Raw genomic sequence first — 25,329 nt, 5'->3', positions numbered from 1 at the left:
ATAATACAAGAGAAGTGTGTGTAAATTCCCCCACAGACCTGCATGTTTACACTATAAGGAATGTAAATTGTTGAAGTTTGTACATTCTAAATTTCAACAAGAAGCATTCTGTATGTATATTTTGTATTAAGGCATTATATTTATGTAAAGAAACATTTCAACTGAAATGTATAGTACTTTCAATTCCCAAGCCGGTGCACAACACTGAACAATTTAAAGTCAAAAGTGAAAAATATTTTTATTTACAGTAACAACAGACAAAATATAAAACTTTTCCCAGACTACGAAGAGGCAGAGGACTGCCTTACATGCTACAAATTGTCTCATCCATTCTCCCCAAGATAATGGATGTCTTGATGTCAATTTTCTTTTAAAGAGGATATGATTTTTTTTAATAGCAAGTGACTCATATCCGGTGTCTTTGAGTTAGGCTTAGTGTTTTCCTGCTGTGAGAAAAAGCAAAGGACAGCAGCTTCCCTTGTCTTCTTTTAGACCAATAATCTCTTCCAATCTGTTCAAAAGCGTTTTCCTGACAGATTTCAGCAGTGGCAAAAAGGCCTTCAACATTGTACATTGAAAATGAAGAGTGCCATGTTCTGGTCACATGGAATGATACAATGCCAACATTGACATGTCTCTATCAAAAGACAAATGGCAGACGGAGCAGCAGGAATGAGATATGGGTCCCATCCAAGAATTCACAGGAAAAATCCATTCCTAATTGCTGACAGATACCAAGTGGATCTACATTAGTATGGATGAATTAGGGGCTGTTCCTTACATCACGTTACTGGAGGAATTTAGTTGGTATGCCAGGGATAAATCCAGAACAACTGCATGAAAACATTAGGTGAGCTGCCATTGCTTTGGATGCCCAGGAGGCAGCTAATTACCACCTAATGGGCATCAGATAAGGCAGCAGTAACAACCCCTGCTGCTGGACCAGTAGCATGACTCATTGTCATACTAAATACAGCCTGGGCATGTCTGCAATGATCTTTGGTGTTGTGTAATTGCTTCAGATCTTACCCAACCAGCATAGCTAGTCGTGCAACTATTCTTCTCTGGTATTTGGCTCAGGCAGCAGGAACACTGCTATTCCCCAGCCTCCATGTGGAAAGTTCTGATGTGAGGGCAAAGACAAAGAATAAAGACGATGACTCCATGGAGATATCCTGCTATTTCTTCAAACTGTTCATTGCAGTCTTGGGAAAAAAAGAACCACATCTTCTAAACAGTTTCTGAACCCAGAATCGAATCCAATAGAATTAACTCTGTCGACTCTTCTATTCAGGTTTCTGGTGTCAAACTTGGAACTTCTCAAACCTCAGCCATCTGATAACTAAAGAACAACAACAGAGACTTAATTAGCACAGTTTTCGTCTAAGGGTCTCACTCCAACAGCTTCTGTTGAAGGATCAAGATTTGGCTTCAGGAAGAAAAACAAAGGCCACAGCACTCCATGCAGATCTCCAGGCAATCAGCTGACTCGCAGCAGGCATCAATGATGCCACAATCCATGTCACAGGGCAGGTCACAATCAGCACATTCCCCAGAGCCACAGCAGCAGCAACAGATGCAAGAATCCTCAGAGCTGCAGGAGCCACAAGTGGCACAGTCCAGCATGATGTTGCAGAGGGTCAGGAACTCACAGAAGAGGCACGAGAGAATACAGTGGACGCAGCAGTCTGGAATCAGAAAGAGACAAGACTATCAAAAGCAAGCCACAGATAGCCAAGCACAAGAGGCTGAAATAGGGCAGGAAGGCTGGATCAAAATGGGAAGGAAGAAGAAATGATGGACCACTTTTTGCACAGCTAGAGTACAGCACGATGCTGCAAAGGAATCACTCTGAAGCTGTAAGGATGCCAAGAAGAGCACTAACATTGAAACAAACCAATTGCATATCAGCATCTGAAAGCTCCTAGGACCAGTCTTAGGAGATTTTGTAAAAAATATGCAGATGCAGATGGAGGTGGTGTCGGCTGGGCCTCATAATATAAAATTTTAGCTTCCATGGATCAGAATATAAACTAGTGGTCTTTGAAGGGGCTGAATGTATGAGTGAGTAGGTGATTATTTGGGAGGCAAAACAAAAATCACCCCTAATAATATTTTGGCAGTTTTGATTGCAAGTCTGGAGTACTTTCAGCTGCACAGCTCATAATACTATCAATCTACAGTGTAGCTAGTCCATCTTTCTATAGTTTACAGATTTGCTTTGAAAGGTAGACAGGAGGGGGAGAAATAATAAGAAAATGCAGAAGAGTATCAAATAGAAGATAATGCCTTCTGAGCTCTCAATAAAATTCCAGAGATAGTAGGGTTTTTGATTAAACCTTCCTGGTCTCACTATTTATAGCACTGAGAGGGGTATTTGTAGCCCTCCTAGATTTTTGCAGAACTAAAAGCCCCCCCCCCCATGTTCCTAGCATTAGCTTTTCTGGTAGAATTCCCCAGACATAATTTACAGAACCCTGAAGGCATGCAGGACTTTCCTTTTGAACATACCACCCATTGTCAAGGGTATATAGCAAATTTCATGATGGGCCAGGTGTCCAACAATTCTCAGATGATAAGTAAGAGTCCTTCCATCAATTTCTTGGAAACAACTGCCATTGGGCTTCTCTGGTAGAATAACCACTAGCCCCCAGTAAATTCAAGAATGAAAGTATGTCTTAAAAATACCTTAAAACAACATTAAGGTTTAAAATCAGTGCCTTAAAAAAAAGATTGGGGAAAATTTGGGGGAGTACTGACTACAATGGATGATGTGTTGTTGGATGAGATCCTTGTGCAGAATGTACTGGGGTTTTTTTCTTGATTTTGAGGGAGTTTTAAGGACAAGTGGCTATAAAATCTCTACAGGATGTGCCAGATAAGCCTGTTCTTCAAGGATATTGCTCACATAACACTGATCTCCTGCAGGAAGAATCCAGGCTGGCTGGAAACTCAATATAAAACTATCACTTTTAGCTGATTTCACTTGAGGTCTGGACCTTAGACCCTAGGTGCCTTATTTTTGGAACCCTTGAATAGAGATGATGCCTATATTAAGATTTTCATAACAGTTTTATTGTACAGGTAGTCCTAGGACTTGGAAATTGGGACTGGAATTGCTGTCACTAAGCAACATTGTCTTAAAGCATGATGTCGTGTGACTGTGCTACCACTCCACTTGTGGGAAATCAATAGGGAATATTTGAAATTGTGATTACTGGGCTCCTGCTCACTGTGATACCATAATTGTGATGCACATGCCAAACTCCCAGACCATGATCATTTGATTGTGGGGATGCTACGATGACTAGAACTCTAGTTCATGAGTCTTCCCTATTCAGCATTGTTGCAAGTTTGAATGATTGCTGCATGAGTGGCTATAACACATTTGCATTCCCCACATTAAAATGACAGGAAACCATTCAAGTAGCTTTTGGGAATTGTGGTAGGAGAGAAAGGCTGCAAAAAAGAAAGATTCAGGAATTGTGGATAGTTGTGGAGCTTCAACTGCAATTCTCCTAAATCGTCTCATAAATAAATGAGTATTTGCTTAGAGTACTTACTCTCTTTTTAACTGTCTTCCCCTGTTTGCACAAAAAAAACCCATCTTTTTTTAAAAAAAAACCATAATACACCCAGGAATGCAATTTGCAAGGGTGGGGAAAATACATAGTGAAGCAGGAGTTTGGCATTTATATTGAAAAACAAAATGCAAGTGTGTAGACAAAAGAAAGAAAGGAGCAATGGAATTCAAACTCCTGACCTGCCTAGTTTCAAAAGCAGAAAATGTTCCCCCAACTTATGTTTATATGCAGCAAAATTATATTATCGTGATTCCTGAAATGCTATTCCCATACAGGGACACAGAAATAATTAAATAACAAAGAATAAAGGAATGACTACCCAGAACTTTCCTATTTTGAATTAATGCTTTCGAAGACAGTGGACATATAAGTAATTCCTTTAGCCCAAAAGATACAGGATGTCTTACACCACCCTTTGGCCATGTCAGTGGATAAAGCTGAATGGAAAGGATACCAATGTTGTGGGATCAAGGACTTGTGTTTTAAAAAGCAGGTCCAATTCTTAATAATCACCCAAGGTGAAGAACCAGTTGAAGACTTAGAGATGATAGCCTATCTTAATTAACCAAATTCTTAAAGGGATGGAAATCCAAAACTAATGTAAATGAAAAACCTCTTCAATCTTGGATTGGATGAGAACTATACTTTCTTTCTTTCTCATCCTATATGCTTCACTATAACTCTTCTGCCTCTATTCCTCCTGTTTTAAGTTTCTGCAATCATCTGATTTCCCTCCAAAGCAGCTTTTTTCAACCGTGGCAACTTTAAGATGTGTGGACGTCAACTCCCAGAATCCCTCCACCAAACATGGCTGACTAGGGGAATCCTGGGAGTTGAAGTCCATGCATATTAAAGTTCCTAGGGCAGGCATGTCCAAAGTGCGGCCCAGGGGCCAAATGTGGCCCTTTTTCAAATTTCAAGCAGCCCACAGCCTCTTCTCCCCACTGGAGTTATTTGTTTAGTCTTTCATAAAATACCGTATTTTTCGAAGTATAAAGATGCATCTTTTTCCCCTCAAAAAAGAGGCTAAAAATCTGGGTGCATCTTATACACTGAATACAAAATTTTTGCCTCCCAAAACTCTGCCCCCTTCACCAAAATGGCTGTGCATAGCCTTTAGGAGGTTTTCAGAGTGTTCCTGGGGGCTGTGGAGGGCATAAATGAGCAAAAAATGGGCCATTTTTTGCTCAACTTTGCCCACCCACCTAGCCCCCAGGAGCACTCTTGAAGCCTCTTAAAGGCTATTCATGCCCTTTTTAAAAAAGGCCCATTTTCGTGGGAGAGTGCAAAAACTTTTTTTTTAAATTTGCCTCTTCAAAATCTTGGTGCATCTTATACTCCGAAAAATACGGTAGTTAATTCGCATTTAATGTTAAGGGTTCAAAGAATGTCAGGCTGAATGATCGGCCCCACACATTTTCACCTCACCAAATCTGGCCCTCCTCGCAAAAAGTTTGGACACCCCTGTCCTAGGGTTACAAACAACTGCTTGAAGGGGATGGGGGTCAAAGTCTAACCAATTTTACAGTCCTGGAGGCTATTCTTGGATTGTGTCACAATAAAAAGACCAAGTAGGAACATGGCCTCTATCATTTAGAGGACCAAGTGAAAATAGTCGTGCAAGCAGAAAGATACCTTCTTGTGCTTCAGTAGGGATCTGAGAGGATGCTGATTTGGAGCTGCTCTTGCTTTTTTTGCTGATATGGCTGTTGATGGAGTGATGGGACTGCAGTTTCCGATGAGGCTTCTGGGAACTTGACAGTGATCTAAGTTCAGAACATAAGATCCCATTGCCAGTCTCTCCCTTAGAATTGCTGAGGTCATCTGATAGATATCCAGCACCATTTTGCAGCAACGGGATACAAGTCAAGGCTGAAGAAATCTGGACAGTTACACGGCTCTGAGGCTGACCTGTTGGAAGAGGAAAGACAATTTTTTCTCCTAAAAAAGTCCTAATTGTTTAAGGCAATATAAGAAGCTTTGTATACATCTTGACTTGATAGATAACATAAACTGTTTGAAAAAGAAATAAACTTTAAAACAGCAAATCATCTTGCTTTTATTCAGTGTCAACGAAATGCTCACCATCTGGATTTCTTTCAATTTCCTGGGTGTATTTTTTTCTTTTCCAATTATTATCACCATTTTATACAGAATTTTTAGTTAACTCACTAGTTGATGCATTCATTTTTTTAAAAAAAATGAAAAAAAAATTCTAACCAGACTTTATGTAATATCTATACCTCTGCAAAATTGGGTAGAAGCAAAGTAATCAGTAGAATCTATGCCTAATTTTTTAACCTTTAGTTTCAAAAAACAGGAATGATATTTTGGAACGTACCTGGATAAAAACAGATATACAAAGAGGACAGCATAAAATTGTAACTTTAGCTTCTACAAGATTAAGTTGGGAGTAGATGTACACATGAGATTTATTCTATGGGGATTCTCAGTCATCCAGGTCATGGTTGTCCCAAAGGTGCTTTTTCAAGAGGCAACTAGACTTTCTGGTTATTTTTTAAACCAGAAAAACCAGAAAGTCCAATAGCCTCTTGAAAAAAAGTAAATTTGGGATATGAGAGTTATCTTGAATCAAGATTCTGTGCTATCATTTTTGATAATAGCATTTTATTATTGGATCAAAAGAGAATAGATTTGTTAGAATTATTTCTATTTCTTGGAATTATATCTATTTCTTCTTGTTTCTCCTAAGCATAACTTGCACCTGGAACAATCATTTTATTGGCTTTAATGTCTCAGAAGGCATTCTGAGAAATAACTCTCTTTATTTTTAAAGTCTGCTTTTTCTCTACAGTCCTTACTGCAATTAAATCTATTAGCTAGGCATGTACTGAAAATGGTCCCCAGCAATGTTCTTTTCTGTGACTAAGATCTTTATGAATTTTAACTCATAGATGAAGTAAAGCTTTATAACAATGATTAAAAGTTTCCTCATGTTATTGTTTCTGTTTCAGGGCAACTAAGGGATTAGCAATGATTTGTTCCATCATGAGTCAGCTCTCAGAGAAGTAGCTTCCCTTACTATCAGCTTCAATTGTGAGCAACAAAGGTTGGTCACAAGTGAGCAGAGATAAATTTATCTCATGATAGATGCAAACAAACATGATGTAGTAATCAAAGATAATTATGTTGTAAGGTAGGACAGGAGGAGTCAAAAAGAAGAAGAAGAAAAAACTAGCTAAAGATGAGGTTGTTCCTTTTCCCTTAACAATAATTGCCCTTGAAGTTTGAAACAGCTATAAAGCCCTTCAAACCCAGGACAATGTTCCCATATTCTACATATGCATAGACATTTACTGTCTGGAAATATTTTCCCCAAAAGCTAAAATAGTATGGTCTTTTAAAATAGTGACTATGCCAAGTGGGTCTTCATCAAATCTCATAAAAAGACCCTACAGGAGCTCATCCATAACAGACAACACCAGTGACGTGCGATGAGGGTTATGGCTGGTGAGGCTGGTGACGTCATCAGGAAGGCGGGGAATGGGACCACGTGTGCAGGAGGCTGAGGCTGCCTCAGCCTCCAGCACACGTGGTCCCATTCTCCGCCTTCCTGAGTGAACATTAAGGGGACCGCGGAGTGCACTGATCCGCGTAGCATTGCTTTCTCCACCGGTGCCAGTCCCTTCCCCCCCCCACTCCTTCAAGGTCTCCCACCAACCCAAAGCCCGATCCCCAGCTCCCTCGGGCAAGGCTTGAACGGGGTGAATGGGAAAGCAACGAAAGGGGCTGCGCTTTCACCCCGCTCAAGCCTTGCCACCTGCAGCCACCGCCCGCCCTCGCTGCCCCTTTTGTTGCTTTTCCGCCCGGCCTTGCTGCCCCTTTCGTTGCTTTCCCATTCAGGCGGCTTCCCATGCAGGCGGCAAGGCTTGAGCGGGGTGAAAGCGCAGCCCCTTTCGTTGCTTTCCCATTCAGGCGGCTGCGCTTTCATGCCTTTGTCCTCCGGCAGCGCCGACATTTCTGCCTCCACCCTCCGCAGCTCCCAGGCGCGCCCGGATGGAGGTAGCCAGAATGGCGCCGAGGCAGTCCGGCGGGCTAGCAACCAAGGATCAGGCTGCCTCGCTCGCTCTTTCCGGACGAAAGAGCGAGCAAGGCAGCCTGATCCTCGGTCGCTCGCCCGCCAGACTGCCTCGGCGCATTCTGGCTACCTCTGTCCGGGCGCGCCCGAGAGCTGCGGAGGGTGGAGGCAGAAATGTTGTCGGCGCTCCCGATGACGAAGGCACGAAAGCGACTAGGGAACCCAGTCACTTTCGTGCCTTCGTCATCCGGAAGCGCCGACAACATTTCTGCCTCCGCATCTCCCGGGCGCGGCCAGACGGATGTATATAATATTATAATATTATATAGTATATAATATTATATACTATTATTTCATGAAGAGAGGTGAGGCCCTGCTTCCTTGCCTCCCCTGACCGCACGTCCCTGGACAACACAGAAAACAATAAAAGAACCAATGTTGTCATTCCATACATTGCAAGATTATCAGAAAAGCTCAGGAGGATCTTCAGCTAACACAACATACACACTTTAAACTGAAGAATACACTAAGGCAGAAGCTTGTCCACCCCAAGGATAAAACACCCAGACACAAACTGAGCAACATGGTATATGCAGTACAGTGTATTGAGCCATGTGCAGATCAGTACATTGGGAAACAAAACAACCACTTCATAAATGCATGGCTCAACATAGGAGAACAAACCCATCAGGACTAGATTGAACAGTCCAACTGCATTTAAAAGAGAAAGGCCACTCTTTTGAAGATAGCAAAGTCCATGTTCTGGACAAAGAGGACCACTGGTTTGAAAGAGGGATCAAAGAGGCCATCTATGTTAAAACTAAACAGCCTTCTCTCAACAGAGGGGGGGGGGAATATGACATCATCTATTTTCAGTCTACAACACAGTCCTTTCAACAGTTCCAAGAAGTCTACACACCCATTTACTACTCAGGTGACACTAACAACACAGATAAACTTCCAGGTGGCCTCAACAACTCTCTAAAAGAATGCAAATGACCAGCTGTCTGCAAGAAGTATAAATCCTTCCATTCCTCACCATCCAGTCAGAGCTGAAGAGGTTTTTTGATGCAAAACGAAACATCTTTGAAGAAAACCCAGAAAGTCCAGTTGCCTCTTGAAAAAGCACCTTTGGGACAACCATGATCTGGATGACTGAGAATTTTCATAAATATTTTTTAAAATAGGTTTTAGACTTTATATGACAAAAAGCTAAACTAAGCATGTAGACTAAGGTATGATATGTTATTTTTTCTGCATTTCAACAATTTCTAAGACCTAGAACATCTGTAAATCAACAGGACTTTTAAAGAGCATTAAAGCATTCAGTCTCATTGGGCCTGCTATCAGGCAGAAAGGTGGAATAGAAGAATAGTAAGCTAATAATAAATAGTAATAAAGAATCAAATTCTGAGTTCTTAAGAATGATTTATGAGTTTTAAAACTCAGAAAATTGTATTGACCACATGCCAAAATTGAGTCGATGTAATGCAACATGGTTTGCATGAAAAGTGTAATTTAAATACTCATTCTGTGCCAGTTTTTTTTTATTAAAAAGGAAATACATATATGGAAGTATTTCCATTCAACTTTAATTGTGTTTATATACTAGTAATTGTACTCAGGATCACAGCAGAAGTCCAAAACAAACAAATAGAAACCCCTTAAGGAAATGGAGTTATCTGGGAAAAACTGCTGATTTTAAGTCTTCTTTGGTGGTGGTGATGAGAGCAGAACTCCTTGGCTGTATGTCAGGGGTGTCCAAACTTGGGAACTTTAAGACTTGTGGACTTCAACTCCCAGAATTCCCCAGCCAGCCATGCTGGCTGGGGAATTCTGGGAGTTGAAGTCCACAAGTCTTAAAGTTCCCAAGTTTGGACACCCCTGCTGTATGTGATGCCTTGGAGGAGTGGCTTTTTCTGTGTGAAGCAGCTTTTTTGTCTTCTCTGAGTACTGCTACACAAGCCCAGTGCTGGCTGACCTGTTATTCAGCTCTTTTCCACTGCAAAACCATGTGACAATAAAAGAGCTATGATTGTAAACTCCTGTCTAACTGTAACTGTGTGGCTGCATTTTCTTCAATGAAACTTTCTAAGAATTTATGGCTAAGAGATCATATATATACATAATTCATTCGCCACGTCACCAGCACGCTGGATTTCAAATTATATACACCAGCTCCTGGAGGAGCAAGAAGTTAAAAGCTTGTTTAAAGAAGTTTAAACCAAAGTTAAACGGCAACTCCACTCTGGGGGAGGCAACATGTTAACTGATTGTGGTTTGGCTGAGAATGCTCAAAACTCCTTTAAGCATAAATTCAGAAAAATTCTAATTTAAAGACTGAAAACTAATGGCGGTGCTTTAGTTAAACCCTTTTAGGACATGATATTTTGAAGTCCATGTTTCAATTCTGCCATGTATTTTCAAATCAGACATACTACTATATCTTTCATGTAGTAGTTCACCCAGATGAGGTTCTAATTTTGGTGCATACATTTTCTACAGTCTATATTATGTCTGGAATGAAGCGGATATACAGAAAATGGCCTGGTTCACACATTTACACCATGGACTTTTACCAAGTGTTATCAGACATAATTGGCTGGGTTCACATAATGCATTAAACCAGTGGTTCTCGACCTTCCCAATGCCGCGACCGTTTAATACAGTTCCTCATGTTGTGGTGACCCCCCCCAACCATAAAATTGTTGTCTCGGTTCCTAAGACCATCGAAAATATGTGTTTTCCGATGGTCTTAGGCGACCCCTGTGAAAGGGTCGTTCGACCCCCAAAGGGGTCACGACCCACAGGTTGAGAACCGCTGCACTAAATCAAAGTTCACCAAAACACATTGTCACTTCAGCACAACATGTGAATTTAGAACAAACTGAGCTTTTTAAAAAAAGTGCTACTCAAAATAATTGAGAAAAGGTAAAGGAGCACTTTGTACACTTTTAAATAAACCATCCCAACTTTTCCAGTGTTAGTCAAATGTTTAACTTTCTGAAGACTATAATTAAGCAATGTCTCAATGTTCCTGTAATCAGAAGAGTGCAGAATGATCCTTGGGTATACAAAATGTGTTGAAGCAGTCTTAAAATTGTTGACTTAATGAACAATGGATAGATCCATGGAAAAATTAAATTATCTTGGCCAGGAAATATATTTGAAGGAAACAAAGCATAATTTAAACAAATGATGAACTATAAATACATATGGATTTATGTATGTGAGATTATTGCCATCCCTCACAACATTCTGAAAATCCCTCAAGATCCATCTATGTTATCAGGCTGCAGGGTTTGTAATTAATATCTTCCCCCCCCCTTTTTTTTTAAACGATGACTTTTTTATAAGTGCTATATACCATCCAGAGCCACTTTCATGTGAGATGGGCTGCCATATAAATATGATATATAAATAAATAACATAATCTTGTTAGACCAGAGCCAAGCAAAAGGGTGGGTTGGTTAAAAAGCTGCCCCCAGTAGGTCTTGAATTTTTTGGGGGGTGGGGAGGTGGGTTTTACATTTCCTCTCTCTGATTTATAAAGCAGCAATGAATTAGCAGAAAGTGTTGAAAGCTACAGACACCACGAGCCAATTCAAGAAACAGAAGCTATATTCTTTGTGGGGTGTCAGCTGGACAGGGCTCCTGGACTTCCCAGATGAAAAAGGCCACACTGAGTCATACTGAGAGCACCATGCATGGCCTTCAAGCACAAGATGCTCCTTGTGTCAAGATACTGTGGAGCCAGGAAATGCACAGTAGATGCCTGGCTGTACAATCCTAGTTTCTTTAGTTACGGGTAACCTATCAAAAGGGTGCTACTCATACTCAACTCGCTATTATGAATACTGGAATCGAAGAGAACACAAGTAGAATGGAATGTGCGAGGACGCATACTGGTAACTTGTGGTTTCCATTTAAGTATACATCCTTCGGTAAAGGCAGGAAATATCTAGCTGCTTTGATCAATAAAATTGGATGCTCAGTCCTGCAAAAGCACTCTTTGCAAGCAACAAAACCGAACTACTCTCCTTCTAGGGGAATCATCTATAAGCAGAATTTCATTACGAACCCAGCGACAAACACATAAGAGAATGCTAAGCTAGACAGATAAAACATCAAAAGATTTTTTTTTTTAGCTACAGGCCAGAGCTGTTGATGATCAATAATGGTTGCATGAAATGAGCATGAAAGCATTCTGTGAATATTTCCCCCCCTAAAGAACGGGACAGAATGGAACAATAAATTGGCTTTCTATAAGGATTATTTTCCTGGAGAATAGATAGAAACAATTTCTGGCCAATGAGTACTTGTCATGATTATGAAACATTCAACTTTAACAATTTTCAATTTTATTTTAAAGATTTCTAGAACAGCAGTCTCCAAACCTTTGGGCACCAGGGACTTCTTCCATAGACAGAGGTTGTCCCGCAGACCAGAAGGGGTGTGGTTTTGTATGCTGCCTGCATCCTGCGGATGGGGCTTCAGTAGTTTGCACGTCCTGGTTTCTGGCTTGCTATGCCCGGGGCCAGTCCACGGATTGGGGATTGGGGACTCCTCTTCTAGAACACTTTTCAGTTGATGGTCTCAAAGCATTCCAAATCAAGGTTTGGTTGCATTTTACAATATTGTCCTTAACCTCTTAGCCACAACTATCTTGTTTAATTCATAACTATGAGGCTATGAACTAAGAGGTGGTATGTACTGCTGCATATTACTACATATATCACCTATACCCTATGTATAGGTAAAGGTAAAGATTCCCTCATGCATATGTGCTAGTCATTCCTGATTCTAGGGGGCAGTGCTCATCTCCGTTTCAAAGCCGAAGAGCCAGCGCTGTCTGAAGACGTCTCCGTGGTCATGTGGCCGGCATGACTAAACGCCCAAGGTGCATAGAACACTGTTACCTTCCCACCAAAGGTGGTTCCTATTTTTCTACTTGCATTTTACATGCTTTCGAACTTCTAGGTTGGCAGAAGCTGGGACAAGTAATGAGACCTTACTCCAGTGCTTCTCAAATAGTGGGGCGGGCCCCCCAGGGGGGGCGCGAGGCTCCATAAAGGGGGGCTCAGCTCAAATTATTTTATATATTTTTGTTTTGCAGGTTAAAGTTTTTTTTAAATATTGTGTTCCTTTAAATCCTGTGCTCCTTTAAATCTTTTCTGCTACATTTAATAAAGCTATTCTTTGTTGTAAATTGATCCACATTTCTTTCTTTTTTTATTCTCTTATACGTTAATAAGGATACAGTGTTATGCAGAGGTGTACTTATAACAATTTTATAGACATGATACTATTTACGGGGGGCGCGAAATGTTTTCTTCTTCCTAGGGGGGGCATGACAGAAAATAATTGAGAAGCACTGCCTTACTCCGTTACACAGTGCTAAGGATTCGAACAGCCGAACGACCCACCTTTCTTATCGACAAGCTCAGCATCCTAGCCACTGAGCCACCATGTCCCTCTACCCTATGTATACTGTATTATAATTAAAATTGAATCAAGTTTACATTCCTTAGGCTACTTGTTAGGAGTACAGTCTCCTCCCCCCATTTTTTTTGGAAAGAAATTGTTTCTTAAAATAGAATTTGTTTTTTGACCCATCTTTGACCCAGGTATGCAAACATCAGCATTCTGAAAACAGTTTGCATTGTGGTTTCCTTTTTGTGACTTTGGAATGGCTGAATTAGCATCCAAATAGCATTTTTTTTCATGAAAATTTGTTACTGATACAATGATGGTTGTCAAGATCCAAGTATATCTACAGCTATGTCTGCAGAATAAGAAGAGCGAGTTCTGTCTTTGTATGCAAATGCTTTCCGAGAGGAAAAACTTTCAGCTTAAGTTTAAGAATGGCTTTTGCTGGCTGAGTTCAGTGGAGCCCAAGAGAATATGGGTTCACACATCGACATGACCTTAACTGCAGTGGCATGGGTGAACCATTCTAATCATCATTATTTTAGGGATAAAATTATAGAGTGGGGACTCCCCTAATAAGATAATTACAGGTGGGATTTTTGCTGATGATAAAGAATTTTGTTCCCAGCACATTATTACAATTTTTCTTGGCCCTCCAACAGTCTCCCTTTTCAGACCAACACCCTGTGCTCCACTAGCAATCTCAATTATTTCTAAAGGTCTCTTTGATTCAGATTTATGCAGTCAACAGGCAGCTTCTCTCAAACTAGCCCACCAAAAAGAGTGAGAGTTGCATTCAAACTAATAGATTTTTTTTGTTTTGTTTGCTGAAGAAACAAAGCAAACAAACCAATCAAATTTAAATGCCACATTTATAGATAGAAAATGTAAGAAATATGATTTTTATTATTTGGGGAAAAATAGATTTTGTAGCAAAAAGTTTTAACTCAAAGGCACAGCCACTGATAAAAATGTCATTCTCTGATATTTGGAATAGCAATACGACTTTCTTTTGACTTGGCTTCAACTACATCCGTACTATTATAATGTAAGTTGGGCTACATTATATAAAAGTTGTTTTATTCCTAAATTATACTAGCAACCAAGTAAAGAGAATTGGTTCTTATGTTAAGTTGCAGAGATACTATGATTTTAGAACTCAACTCAGTCTGAGCACTGCCCTTCAGATGAGCTCAATTGACAGCTACACGTACACTAGAAGGTGGTTTTCTTAGTAAAAGTGGAGGAAAAGATTACCACTGTTTGCTTCCAGTTTGTTTTTTTATTTCCCAATTTATCCTACAGTCCTGACAGTTATCTAACATTACTGTTAGTCTCTCATCTGAGAACAAACTATGTTTGTCTTTACTTCAGCCAAAAAAACTTCCAGGCCCAAACAATCTCACCTCAATGCTTCTACTGGCTGAAAAGCTCACCTTTTCACTTTTGTTACATGTTGCAAGTCAAAATTCAGTTTTAATAATTAAACGTACCTATTAATACAATATATCCGAAGCATACCTGATTTAAAAGTTGCCAAACTAAAGACATAGGTTTGCCATAAGTTTGAGTATACCTAGCCAATCAGTCATAAACTGCAACTGACATAAAAGGACACCATGAATCAGTGACGTGCGGTGAGGTTTATGGCTGGTGAGGCACTGACACAGTGGTGGGTTTCAAATATTTTTAGACTTGTGGACTTCAACTCTCAGAATTCCACAGCCAGGCATGCTCAGTTCCGATTTAAAACAACAGCATTTGTTTTTCTTCTTTGCGAAATAAGTTTCCTTTTTTCATTTTCTTCTCCCTTCCCCTCCTTCCTCCCTTCCTCCCCCTCTCTCAAAAACACACACACACACACGTTGGATTGGACTATCTCTCCTACCCCCTTCCCTCTCTCACTCACTCTCAAACAAACACACACACACACACACACAAAAGTTGGATTGGATATCTTTTCCAGTGGCTTGAAAGCAGCTCCTCTGCCATCCCCCCCCCCACTTCCCTGCTGCCTTCCCCAAACACCTCCACCATTGCAAATGCAGCCTGCTGTCTGGGCGGGAAATGCCTGGAACACAATAAAGCCTACCCACTCACCTCCTGCTGGCAGGCTGGGGTGAGAGGAAAGGCAGAGAAGCCGGAGGGGAGCCGATCCAAGCCTTCCAAAAGAAAGAGGCTGGGGGAAAGTGTGTGTGCTACAGCATGGCTCGTTGCCTGGTTTCCGTGGATGACTCTGCTTAACTGTTAAAAAAAGCCTCTAAAAAGCCTCTAGAGGGCGCTTTTTTTGAGGCTTTTTTTAACAGTTAAGCAGAGTCATCCACGGTGAGGCAGCAACTTGCTCAGCTTTTTCCTTTTACATTTTCTTTTCTTTTCATGATGAGAGCGGTGAGGCTCTGCCTCACTTGCCTCGCCTAACTGCACGTCACTGCCATGAATAGGATCAGGATTGGAGCATCTGCATGTTATATTTTTCTGCATGTTGATGAAATTAGATAAATGAACATTTCTAAAAAGCAAACGGATGAATTTCAAATCAGAGAAATCCATTCATTTTCCCACCTAAATTATTTAAATCTCACCCATTGAGAGAGCATTTACAAAAGTGTATGCTAGTTCTGTTGATAGTAAGAACAATATCTTAATATTACAATGTTATATTAAGAGCACATAGTATAGAATTTGTTAAGGTGAACAACAACATGCTCTTTTGCAATGGTTAAGAAGTTCAAGGAGGATTGTATGGTATGAACCCTATGTTCATTGGAACTAGTATAACATAAAACTGCATTCAAACGTTCTACAGCAGGGCTGTCAAACTCAAGGCCCGGTGGCTGGATTTGGCCCATAGGGTGCTTAGATGTGGCCTGCAGGGCTGCCCTGGAAACAGCAAAGGACCGGCCCGCAGTACCTCTGCCAGGGAAAATGGAATTCAGGAGAGCCATGGGCGATCCTCCTGAGCTCCGTTTTCATTGGCAGAGGGTTGTAGGAAGCTATCACAGCCAAAAATGGAGCCATCATAGGCACCCAACATGAGTGACGTCAAGCTGGCCACACCCACCCTGGCTCCCCAAGGTCAAACACAACCCTGATGTGGCCCTTAATGAAATTGAGTTTGACACCCCTGTTCTATAGCATGATACCAAGAATTAAACATCAGCATAATTCATAAATAAAATTGCCACCTACAAAAATTAGAAAATACAAATTGTATTCAAATATGTTTGGGAGATTGTAAATATATGTGTTTGCATTATCATCTTTACTGGCTGTACCAAATTCGCATAACTTTTGGGTCACAAGCTTTTGAAGAAATTGAAAAACTATCTTTTGTAATCAATCCTGTTTTTGAACTATTGGCCTTATTTCCTAAGTCATATGATATTCTTCTATTTTTTTCTGTAAATATTAAGAAATAAATATTATTAAATACAAATATTTAAATAAATAAATAAAAATTGATTCAGTTGCCTGCCTAGTTTGTTATCACTACCAAAATGTAAAATTGAAATAAATATTTCAGTCGATCAAAGATATTTAAATTCATGGGAAATTGTTTTAGTTGAAAATTTTCAAACAACGACAAAGGGTCTTTTAAAAAAATCTATTATAAGTGACTTTTTTCCAATTTCATTATGGTATTTATTAGCTATATTAAAACTGTTTTCCCTAAAAATTACCTTGTTTGTTGAATATTTGTTCTAGATAGAAATATTGAATATTGTTGCTTAGATGTTTGGGATGCTTCCATTCACTCACTGTTTTACATACACTTGCTTTCATTTTTTAAAACGTTCTTTTGCCACAATTTATTTTTCATTTTGTAACTTTGTTTTATTTTATCGTCATATTTTCTTTCTCAATTTAAAAAAGAAAAGGAAAAAGACGATGTGATTGGAAGGAAGAAACATACACGTCACTGCCTCTGCTGCTGTGAAGTTGCCCTCGGATTCTGTGTTGGATGAAGAATTTCCATTCATCAGGGATCTATGAGATGTTGGACGTTCTTCCAGTGAGATTTCTTCTTTCACAACTGTGGTCTGATTTTGAGAACTAGGAGTAGAGGTTATGGAGTTTGAAGTTGCTGATGCTACCTCTGAAGTTGTCCTGGAGGAAGGGCATGAGTTTGTATCTTGGCCTGCAAGGGAAAAGAGGGTTTCAGCATGAATATAGCTTACTTATATTATGCACAGCATGTGACTTCAGAAAATCCAAGCTGATAAAAGTGGAAATATCATTACAGAAATGTTTGTCTCTCTTTTACATATACATGCATGCGGAGAGAAATAGAAATAGAAAAGTGAACTTCCTTGCCTGTCATCCCATTATATATTATCATGTATCAGCAGTGATTATATAAAGAATAAATGGGTTTGTGACCCTCTGTTATTTGGCATGAAGTTGATCTGCCATTTCATGCATGAGCAAAACTGTGCCCCCTTCCTCAGAATCTCCCAGTGACAATAATCTGTAGCATCCCAATTTTATATTGGCTGTCCTCTTCTCACATACTACTTCTTCCACAATGAAAATGAGAAACTGCATAGCACAGAAAACAGTTCCTGCACTTTTGAAACTGTAGGACAAATGCATTACTGCATCCTTGTTTTGATTATGTATTTATTATCCAAGTATCCCTATTTTGGGGACTTTTGGGGGGACCTCTATTAGCCCAGCCTTCCAAATTCTATAGATGGAAGGATTTGTTAGGCTGGTATGTGAGCCTCACAAATGGAGGCTAAAACATATGAAGGACAGTTGCAAGAATTGGATATGTCTAGTTTAATGAAAAGAAGGATTAGGGGTGATATGATAGCAATGTTCCAGTATTTAAGGTGTGCCACAAAGAAAATGGGATCAACCTATTCTCCAAAGCATCTGGAGGAGCACAAGCAGCAATGAATGGAAACTAATAGAGAGAACTAACCTAAAACCAAGGAGAAATTTCCTGACAGAACAATTAATCAGAGGAATGACTTGCCTCCAGTAGTTGTGGGTGCTTCAACACTGGATGTTTTTGAGAGTGAACAATCATTTGTCTGAAATAGCAATAGTACTTAGACTTATATTTTGCTTCACAGTGCTTTACAGTTCTAAGCGGTTTACAGAGTCAGCTTATTGTCCCCAACAATCTGAGTCTTCATTTTACCCATCTCAAAAGGATGGAAGGCTGAGTCAACCTTAAGCCTGGTGAGATTCAAACTGCCAAATTGCAGGCAGCCAGCAGTCAGCAGAAGTAGCCTGCAATACTGCATTGTAACCACTGTGACTCTTTGTTATAGGCCTTCCTGCAGAAGCAGGGGGTTGAACTAAAAAACCTTCAAGGTCCCTTCCAACTCTGTTATTCTGTTAAATAAGATCCATCTGGACATGCTTTATATACACATGTGACAGGATATCAATTTAGCTTAGAAACGGACTTATGTATGAGCCTGAGCGCTTCATCCTTAGGTCTCATGATGTTTCCCCTTTTAGAGCATTGCTGGGGTTAGTCTAGTGCTGAATCAGGTTAGAATATCATGTGCTTCAGACATCATGGGAAATTATGGCCCAGTGTCAAAAAGAGAAAAGGAAAAGATTTGTGTGTGGCTGGACTATGTACGAATACAGTATATACTAAGAAACATACTGTAAAAGTGGATTAATGCTACTATGTCCAAACATTCTTATAATTAACTTTAATCTTGTTGTGTTTAGATTTTAGGACTACTATTTGTCATTTCTCTGTTGAAACTTACTTAAGTTGGTCACTTTTTTGCTCCATTGTTTTTAATTTACAGAAGACTTAAAACTGTATAATAAAGTGTCTTCTTTCAAATATTACTCCAGCCATGTATTACTCCAGCCATGTATGTACTTCATAGCAATTGCTCTCTTTTCCTTTCTGGCAAAACACGCGCCAATTGAATTCATTTGTGAAGCAACAACAGTGAATTGTATATAATTGGGGGATACTCTAATGCAATTGTTGAATTTTATTGGGTAGAAATGGAACCCGTTGAAAGAGAGGAATATCAGTGCATGAGAAGAAAACTGAAGATTCACTGAAATCAGTGGCCAAATTTCCATGGAGACCTGAGATGGCAGGCTGACAAATCTCTCTCTTCATCCCAAAAACCTCTTCAATTTCACCACAGCACTATTGCTTCCTACTCTCTGGGCTCCTTCCTGCTCCTGCTGGGCACTCAGAATAGCAACAATTTGCACACAAGATGAGCAGCTGGATGCAGCAGCTTTGGAGGGGTGGTGGAGTCACATTTTATATAAAGTAAATTACACCTTAGGTGAAGAGAGTAAGACCAAACACCCATAATTACACTGCCGGTAACAACAAGCCCTCCTTGCAGCCAGGCAGGGGGCTGAAGGCAGGAAGCAAGAAGCTTTGGGCCCATCATTATTCTGAATAGAACAAGTGGTCCTACATGCAGGCAGTCAGGGAGGAGAGAAGGCAGACCGCACACACATAATTTTAGTCATTGTAACACAGAGCCCAGTATGAATACTGAGGGATAGAGTCTAGGGGTACTATAGTTAACAAGCTATTTTCTATGTGATTCAGAAACATCTGCATAAACAAATGATCTGAGGTGACTCATACAGCAGCATTGTAGAAGCTTTCCCAGAAATGATTGTTTCGTTCCGTATCAGAAAGTGCTCTAGGAATTGGCAATCTTCATCAAACAGAAGCCATCACTTTGTAATTTAGTGTATGCTCTCCCCTCCCTGAATATTTACTTTAAGAAAGAAAAGCTGGCCTTTCCTTCGATATACTAAACAATCATGATATTATTATCACACTGGAAACTTCAGCCATGCGTTTGCAGCTCGTGGAAGAGGTCTCTTTTCTGTGTGAGGAATTTAATAAACAAATAAAAATAAATTCCCAAAAATCCCTCTCCTCCCCTTCATCTGTTGCCTCTGCTCATGTTCCACATTTCATTGATATTTACAAATAATCCTGTCCCCCTCCCACCCCAATAAAGGGTGGGGACAAACTAAATTGGGAAATTACCTAAGGTGACCAACTTTTTTACAATGAAAAGGAGGACAAATAAATTGGGGGAAAAATATCGTAAATAAAAGAAATATTTTATTCATTGCAACAATAATACACTAAAATATGATATATGCATAATAAAAACATTTGCAACATTTTATATTGTAATTATGCTTACATGCCTGTTAATTATTATTTAAATGAGTACTTTTCCATTGAATTAATATTTTTTGTCAATGTATCATCTTCTAACAATATATTGGAAATATCTGAAGAAGAAATATCCTTCATATTGAATTTTACGGCAAGTGCTGCAGCTAGAGTATCAACATTCAATCTCAATCTCAGTCTACTGCGTGTGTATGTGCCGTGTCGTGTTTCGGTAAGAAGTAAACAAAGCCACTTGCACGCGACGCTCTCTCTCAAGGTCTCCCATGCGGAGCGCATGCTTCTCATAAACGCACCTTATACTGCACTATACCGAGCCTTGACAAATTGTCATGTCAAATACAAATACATCACATAACGTGCAACAGATTAGTCTTCAAATATCGAAAAGGAGGACATGTAGGAGGACACTTTTCGAGGGAGGACAAAACTTACAAAAGAAGGACTGTCCTCCCTAAAGGAGGATGGCTGGTCACCTTAAATTACCTAATTTCAAGAAAGGCCAGACCCCATTGTCTTTTTTAACTTGACAGAAGTGAAACCAATTTAATACATTCATTTGTTTATATCAGGGGTGTGAAACTCAAGGCCTGTGGGCCACATCTGGCCCGAAAGGTGCTTAGATGTGGCCCATGGGGTCGTCTTGGAAACGGCAAAAGACCAGCCGGAAACAGTGCTCTGCCAGCAAAAATGGAGTGCGGTTTGCACAAGCTCCATTTTCACAGGCAGAGGGTTGCAGGAGGCTGTCGCAGCCGAAAACAGAGCTCTTGGGCCATCACAGGTGCCTTCGACACGAGTGATGTCAAGCTGGCCATGCCCCCTCACCCAAGGTCAAACACAACCCTGATGTGGCCCTCAATGAAATCAGGTTTGACACTCCTGGTTTATATGAACTTCAAGTCTCCCCATCTCCCTGACACAAGTGGTGCATGATATTAAAAATAATAAATGAACCAGCAAAATAATAAGAAACATGTTGGGAGCGCAATTATATTAATTATATTTTAATTTTAATTAAATGAAAGTAACATATAGTTGAACCTAGCATTTGTGCTGCCCGTAGCCATTATTTTTTAGGGTATGGTTTTAACTTGCTATCCAAAGACCAAGTATATTCCTTAGTCCTACAACGTTCGTGGACCCTGTGCTGTATGGACCCAGTGCTTAGCTAAGATATTTTGGAGGCGATACTTGTGCTATTTACTGTACCCTGTAAATCCTGAATTATTATCTGAAATACAATGTTAAACATGCAATTTTATAAAAAATAATAATTTAACTGACTCCATCATTTTAAAACCATATGTTTAAATATAGTATCTTTAAAACTTGCATGGCTAATAGATCTTTAGTGGTACAGATTAGTGCTAAAGATTTCTACTGTTGTAGCTATTATAGAAAGTTGCTTCCTGTAATTTCAACAAGTAGACCAGACTAGAAAACCAATGCCATGCAGATAAGTACTACTTTTATTGTAGAAGCTATAATGTCAAAATCTTGCACATCTGAATGTGCTTCTCCTTGCTCCCTTTAACATCCTGTAAGGTAGGGCCTCTCATTTGATGGAAACCAAGGTACCAACCTTCCAGTGGTGTGTAAAGGTGTGCTCCACTGGTGGGTTCTGGGCAGTACGACCCAGTACAGCCATACCGGTAGTAGCCGGGAGCAGCGGCCACCGTATTGGTACAGTGGCTCGTTTGGCCCACCCACCCACCCCCGTTCCATAGTTGTTTATAACACGACCAGCCAATTGCACAACTGTGCACAGCATGCGGCACCTGCACAATCACCACCGAGCAGCTGGGTGTTGCAGGGCAGTGGCATGTGCCCGACTAGGACGCCTGGCCCCATGCACAGTGTACCGGTTGTGATGGGATCTGGAGCTCACCACTGATGTGCTCCATTAAAATAGCAAAGGAGTGAGAATGAGTTAGTAAAACATTTCCTACCAATTTTAATTTGGTAAACACCCAGTTATAAAGCATTAGGCGTTTTGCTCATATTCAAAATACTTTTTATTGCTGTTATACTTTTTTCAGTCTAGAATCAAAGAGTAGAATAACCACACTGTTACACCTGGTTTCTCTTGTATCTATGATAAAAAAAAAGAAGTAATGTCTTCTAATCCCATGATGATGATGATGATGATGCTCATAACTTTGCAGATGTTGCTATCTTCCCTGCAGGATCTTATTAACTGAATCAGTAACACCTTGACTCTACTCAGATGTCACAACCAAAACCTCCTTTTGCTCACTTGCCTTTCCCATTTCCATGCAGTTGGTCATTTTCCAACAATTTCAGATTGCCATAAAGCTTGAATGAGGCATATATTTATTGCTAAAAAGCAAGAACCTGTTGAGTTTGTTTGAGAGAGTGTGTGTGTGTGTTTGCGTGTGTGTTTTTTTTTACTCCTACTCATTCAACATTTGGGGAGGAGAACAACAGTTTTGTTTTTCTTTAAGGTAAGAGGAAGGATATGTTGGGAGTTTGGGTATTTTTATTTCATTTATTTTAATTTGGATATTGTGAGCTCAGTTTCAGAGAGCTGCTGTTTACCTTGCCTTCATTGTATCGTACATTGACTTCTGCATTTGTATTGTAGTTTACAGGCAGCTATGGAGCTATTTTGAGCCAAAAAACAGACCCAGAAATATGCTGCAATATATATTACCTGCTAAATACAACTTGCCTCTGTCATTAGAAACTATACTTTTTCGTACTTTTCTAATTTTGAGTTGGAAACAAACTGGTTAGCACTAACTACACAAAGACAGTGAGAATCATGGATTATCATCCAAGATGGAAAACCTTTTGTCAGAAGTTGGCAAATCTATACATTCAAATCTTCTTCATTATTAGCCATACTCCAAGCCAGGGAGAGACTTGGAACTGCTATTTGGCAAAACATGGAGAGCTACAGATTTCCCATCCCTGTTTCACATTATTTAATAAGATGTATTCTGATATACGGAATGCCACCTATTATCAAATGAATGAATATTAAGACAACATCTTCTGAGAATTTATGTGGTCATAGTAACAGCCAGATGTTCCATATTCCTTCTGCCTCTAACTCAAAAGAGTGGATTATTTACTTGGCCTTCCCTGCCCCACAGATTCTCTTATCTGATTTATTGTGCACAGGTAACAGTATAAATAGCTTTGATTTTATCAGGAGCAGCACAGAGGCATAACTTATTTCAGCTAAGCACACAGGCTCATGTAGTCTTTTTACATACACAGATGGAACAAGTCTTTCAAAGAGGACTGAACTGTTATTAAAGAATATCACAGATCACACTGATGTATTATCTATACTGCGGTATATCTCTTAAATAACGGTCTCCAGAATAAGAGAAACCCCAAGAAATCTTCAGCTTTGTGGAAGTGAAAAAGACCAGGTCATGCATTAAAATACCTTGCACTTTTCCTGATCTGGTTCAGTTGTACTTAAAGCAATGCACTCAGTCATATTTCAAGAAGGAGCTCTCTGAAAGACTTCACACACATGCAGCTTGGTGTCTAAAAACAGGAAGACAAATATTGGTTTGGCCTACCATTTCTTTCCTCCTCAATACTGGGATTATTCTAAGGCAAACCTCCCATTCTAACATCTTTATCAATGAAAGATTGAACAGATCTTTCAACATATTGATTCTTTAAGATTACTGTAAGGGATACCAGAAAGTTCATACAATTCAAAATATTTTTACACTCTACAATAATTTCCTGAAAGGTTTTATAGCACATACACAACACATGTACATATATAAAACATATACATGTACATACAGTACACAAATAGGGATAGTATAATGTGTCCCCAAAAGTAAGCCCCATAGTTAATTAATTATGTAATTGTCAGACCCCAAAACCAAGAAAGCCATGTCCTCTAAGCAATGTCCTTTATTATCTTCTAAGGAGTGTCCTTGAGGGGCTGCCACAAAGGAGAGGGAGGCAACCTATTCTTCAAAGTACCTGAAGGCAGGACAAGCAGCAATGGATGGAAACTAATCAAGGAGAGAAGCAACTTAGAACTAAGGAGAAATTTCCTGACAGTGGACCAACTTGCCTCTAGAAGTTGTGGATGCTCCAATACTGGAAGTTTTTAAGAAGACATTGGACAATCATTTGTCTGAAATGGTATATGGTTTCTGCTGAGCAGGGGGTTGGACTAGAAGACCTCCAAGATCCTTTCCAACTCTGTTATTCTCTTATTGTTCCTCACTATACACAGAAATCGTGCCAAACTAAAGCAACTGTTGGCATCACTATAGATACAGTCTGGAAATCACTAAGGGGGATCTTCCTTCCTTCCTACCTTCCTTCCTTCATCTCAGAATAAGCTTATTTTAAAAACTAAACAATGTTTGGAATTTATATTAGTCATTCTAATGTTAATTTGGGCTGCCCTTGAACAGCATTTGAAAGTGTCAACTGCTGTGGAATGGGTGACAGCATGGGTGGCAATTGTCACCAGTTATTCAATGTGTGTAATACCTCTAGTTTATGAGCTGTCAGTGTGCTTCCGGGAGCAATTCAAAGTACTGGTTTTTCACTTTAAAGCTCCTAGGGACAGGCCTAACATCCTCAGGATTTGATATTCCTAAGTGGGTCTCAATGGATTTCCATAACAACAAGAAATGGTGAATTGAAGATGGCTTCACTCAAAACAAAACCAACAACCATAGTAGAATGAAGAGCCAGCAAGTGAAGCCACCTCTTCATAATTCTCATAATTATCTCTGGGAGATAAGAGAATAGTCATCTTCTCAAACCACACTTGGTGTCTTAAAAGGACACTGAGTTTGCATACTTCCTTTTATAATTACTTTTTGAAATTGCTATTTCTGCTTTTTCTGTAATGGTATGTAGGAATAACTTTGAAGAAGGGGTGTTGAGGAAGAGATGCTGCCTTGAGGATGATTAGTAAAAGAAAGGGAGAGCCATGTGAGGTTCTTTGTTTTTCAAGGACTGGACACACCACAGTGTAGCAAATCTGTAAACAATGCTTTATTGCAGCACACATGTTCCCCAAGTGTGTGCTACAGGTTATTGCTCTGGGTCAACTCCATTCTTCTATACTGGGCCACATATCCCCCTGCCAC

General features: G+C 39.8%; 1 protein-coding gene across 2 annotated transcripts in view; it reads right to left on the bottom strand.

The window, feature by feature from the left end:
* Positions 1 to 219: 219 nt before the first annotated feature.
* The window catches only part of MDFI (MyoD family inhibitor), a 58,522-nt gene continuing 33,412 nt past the window's right edge, over positions 220 to 25,329 (bottom strand). For both annotated transcript variants that reach the window (XM_081947481.1, XM_081947482.1), the window contains exons 3-5: positions 16,967 to 17,191; positions 5,220 to 5,495; positions 220 to 1,688 (exon numbers count right to left, since the gene is read on the bottom strand). In XM_081947481.1, coding sequence (XP_081803607.1) covers positions 1,432 to 1,688; positions 5,220 to 5,495; positions 16,967 to 17,191 — 758 coding nt within the window. In that variant the 3' untranslated portion in view covers positions 220 to 1,431. The remainder of the gene's footprint in view (positions 1,689 to 5,219; positions 5,496 to 16,966; positions 17,192 to 25,329) is intronic.

The sequence above is a fragment of the Natrix helvetica genome (genome assembly GCF_964273705.1).
Source record: "Natrix helvetica genome assembly, chromosome: 3".
Lineage (NCBI taxonomy): Eukaryota > Metazoa > Chordata > Lepidosauria > Squamata > Natricidae > Natrix > Natrix helvetica.
This window is presented reverse-complemented; position numbering and strand designations above follow the sequence as displayed.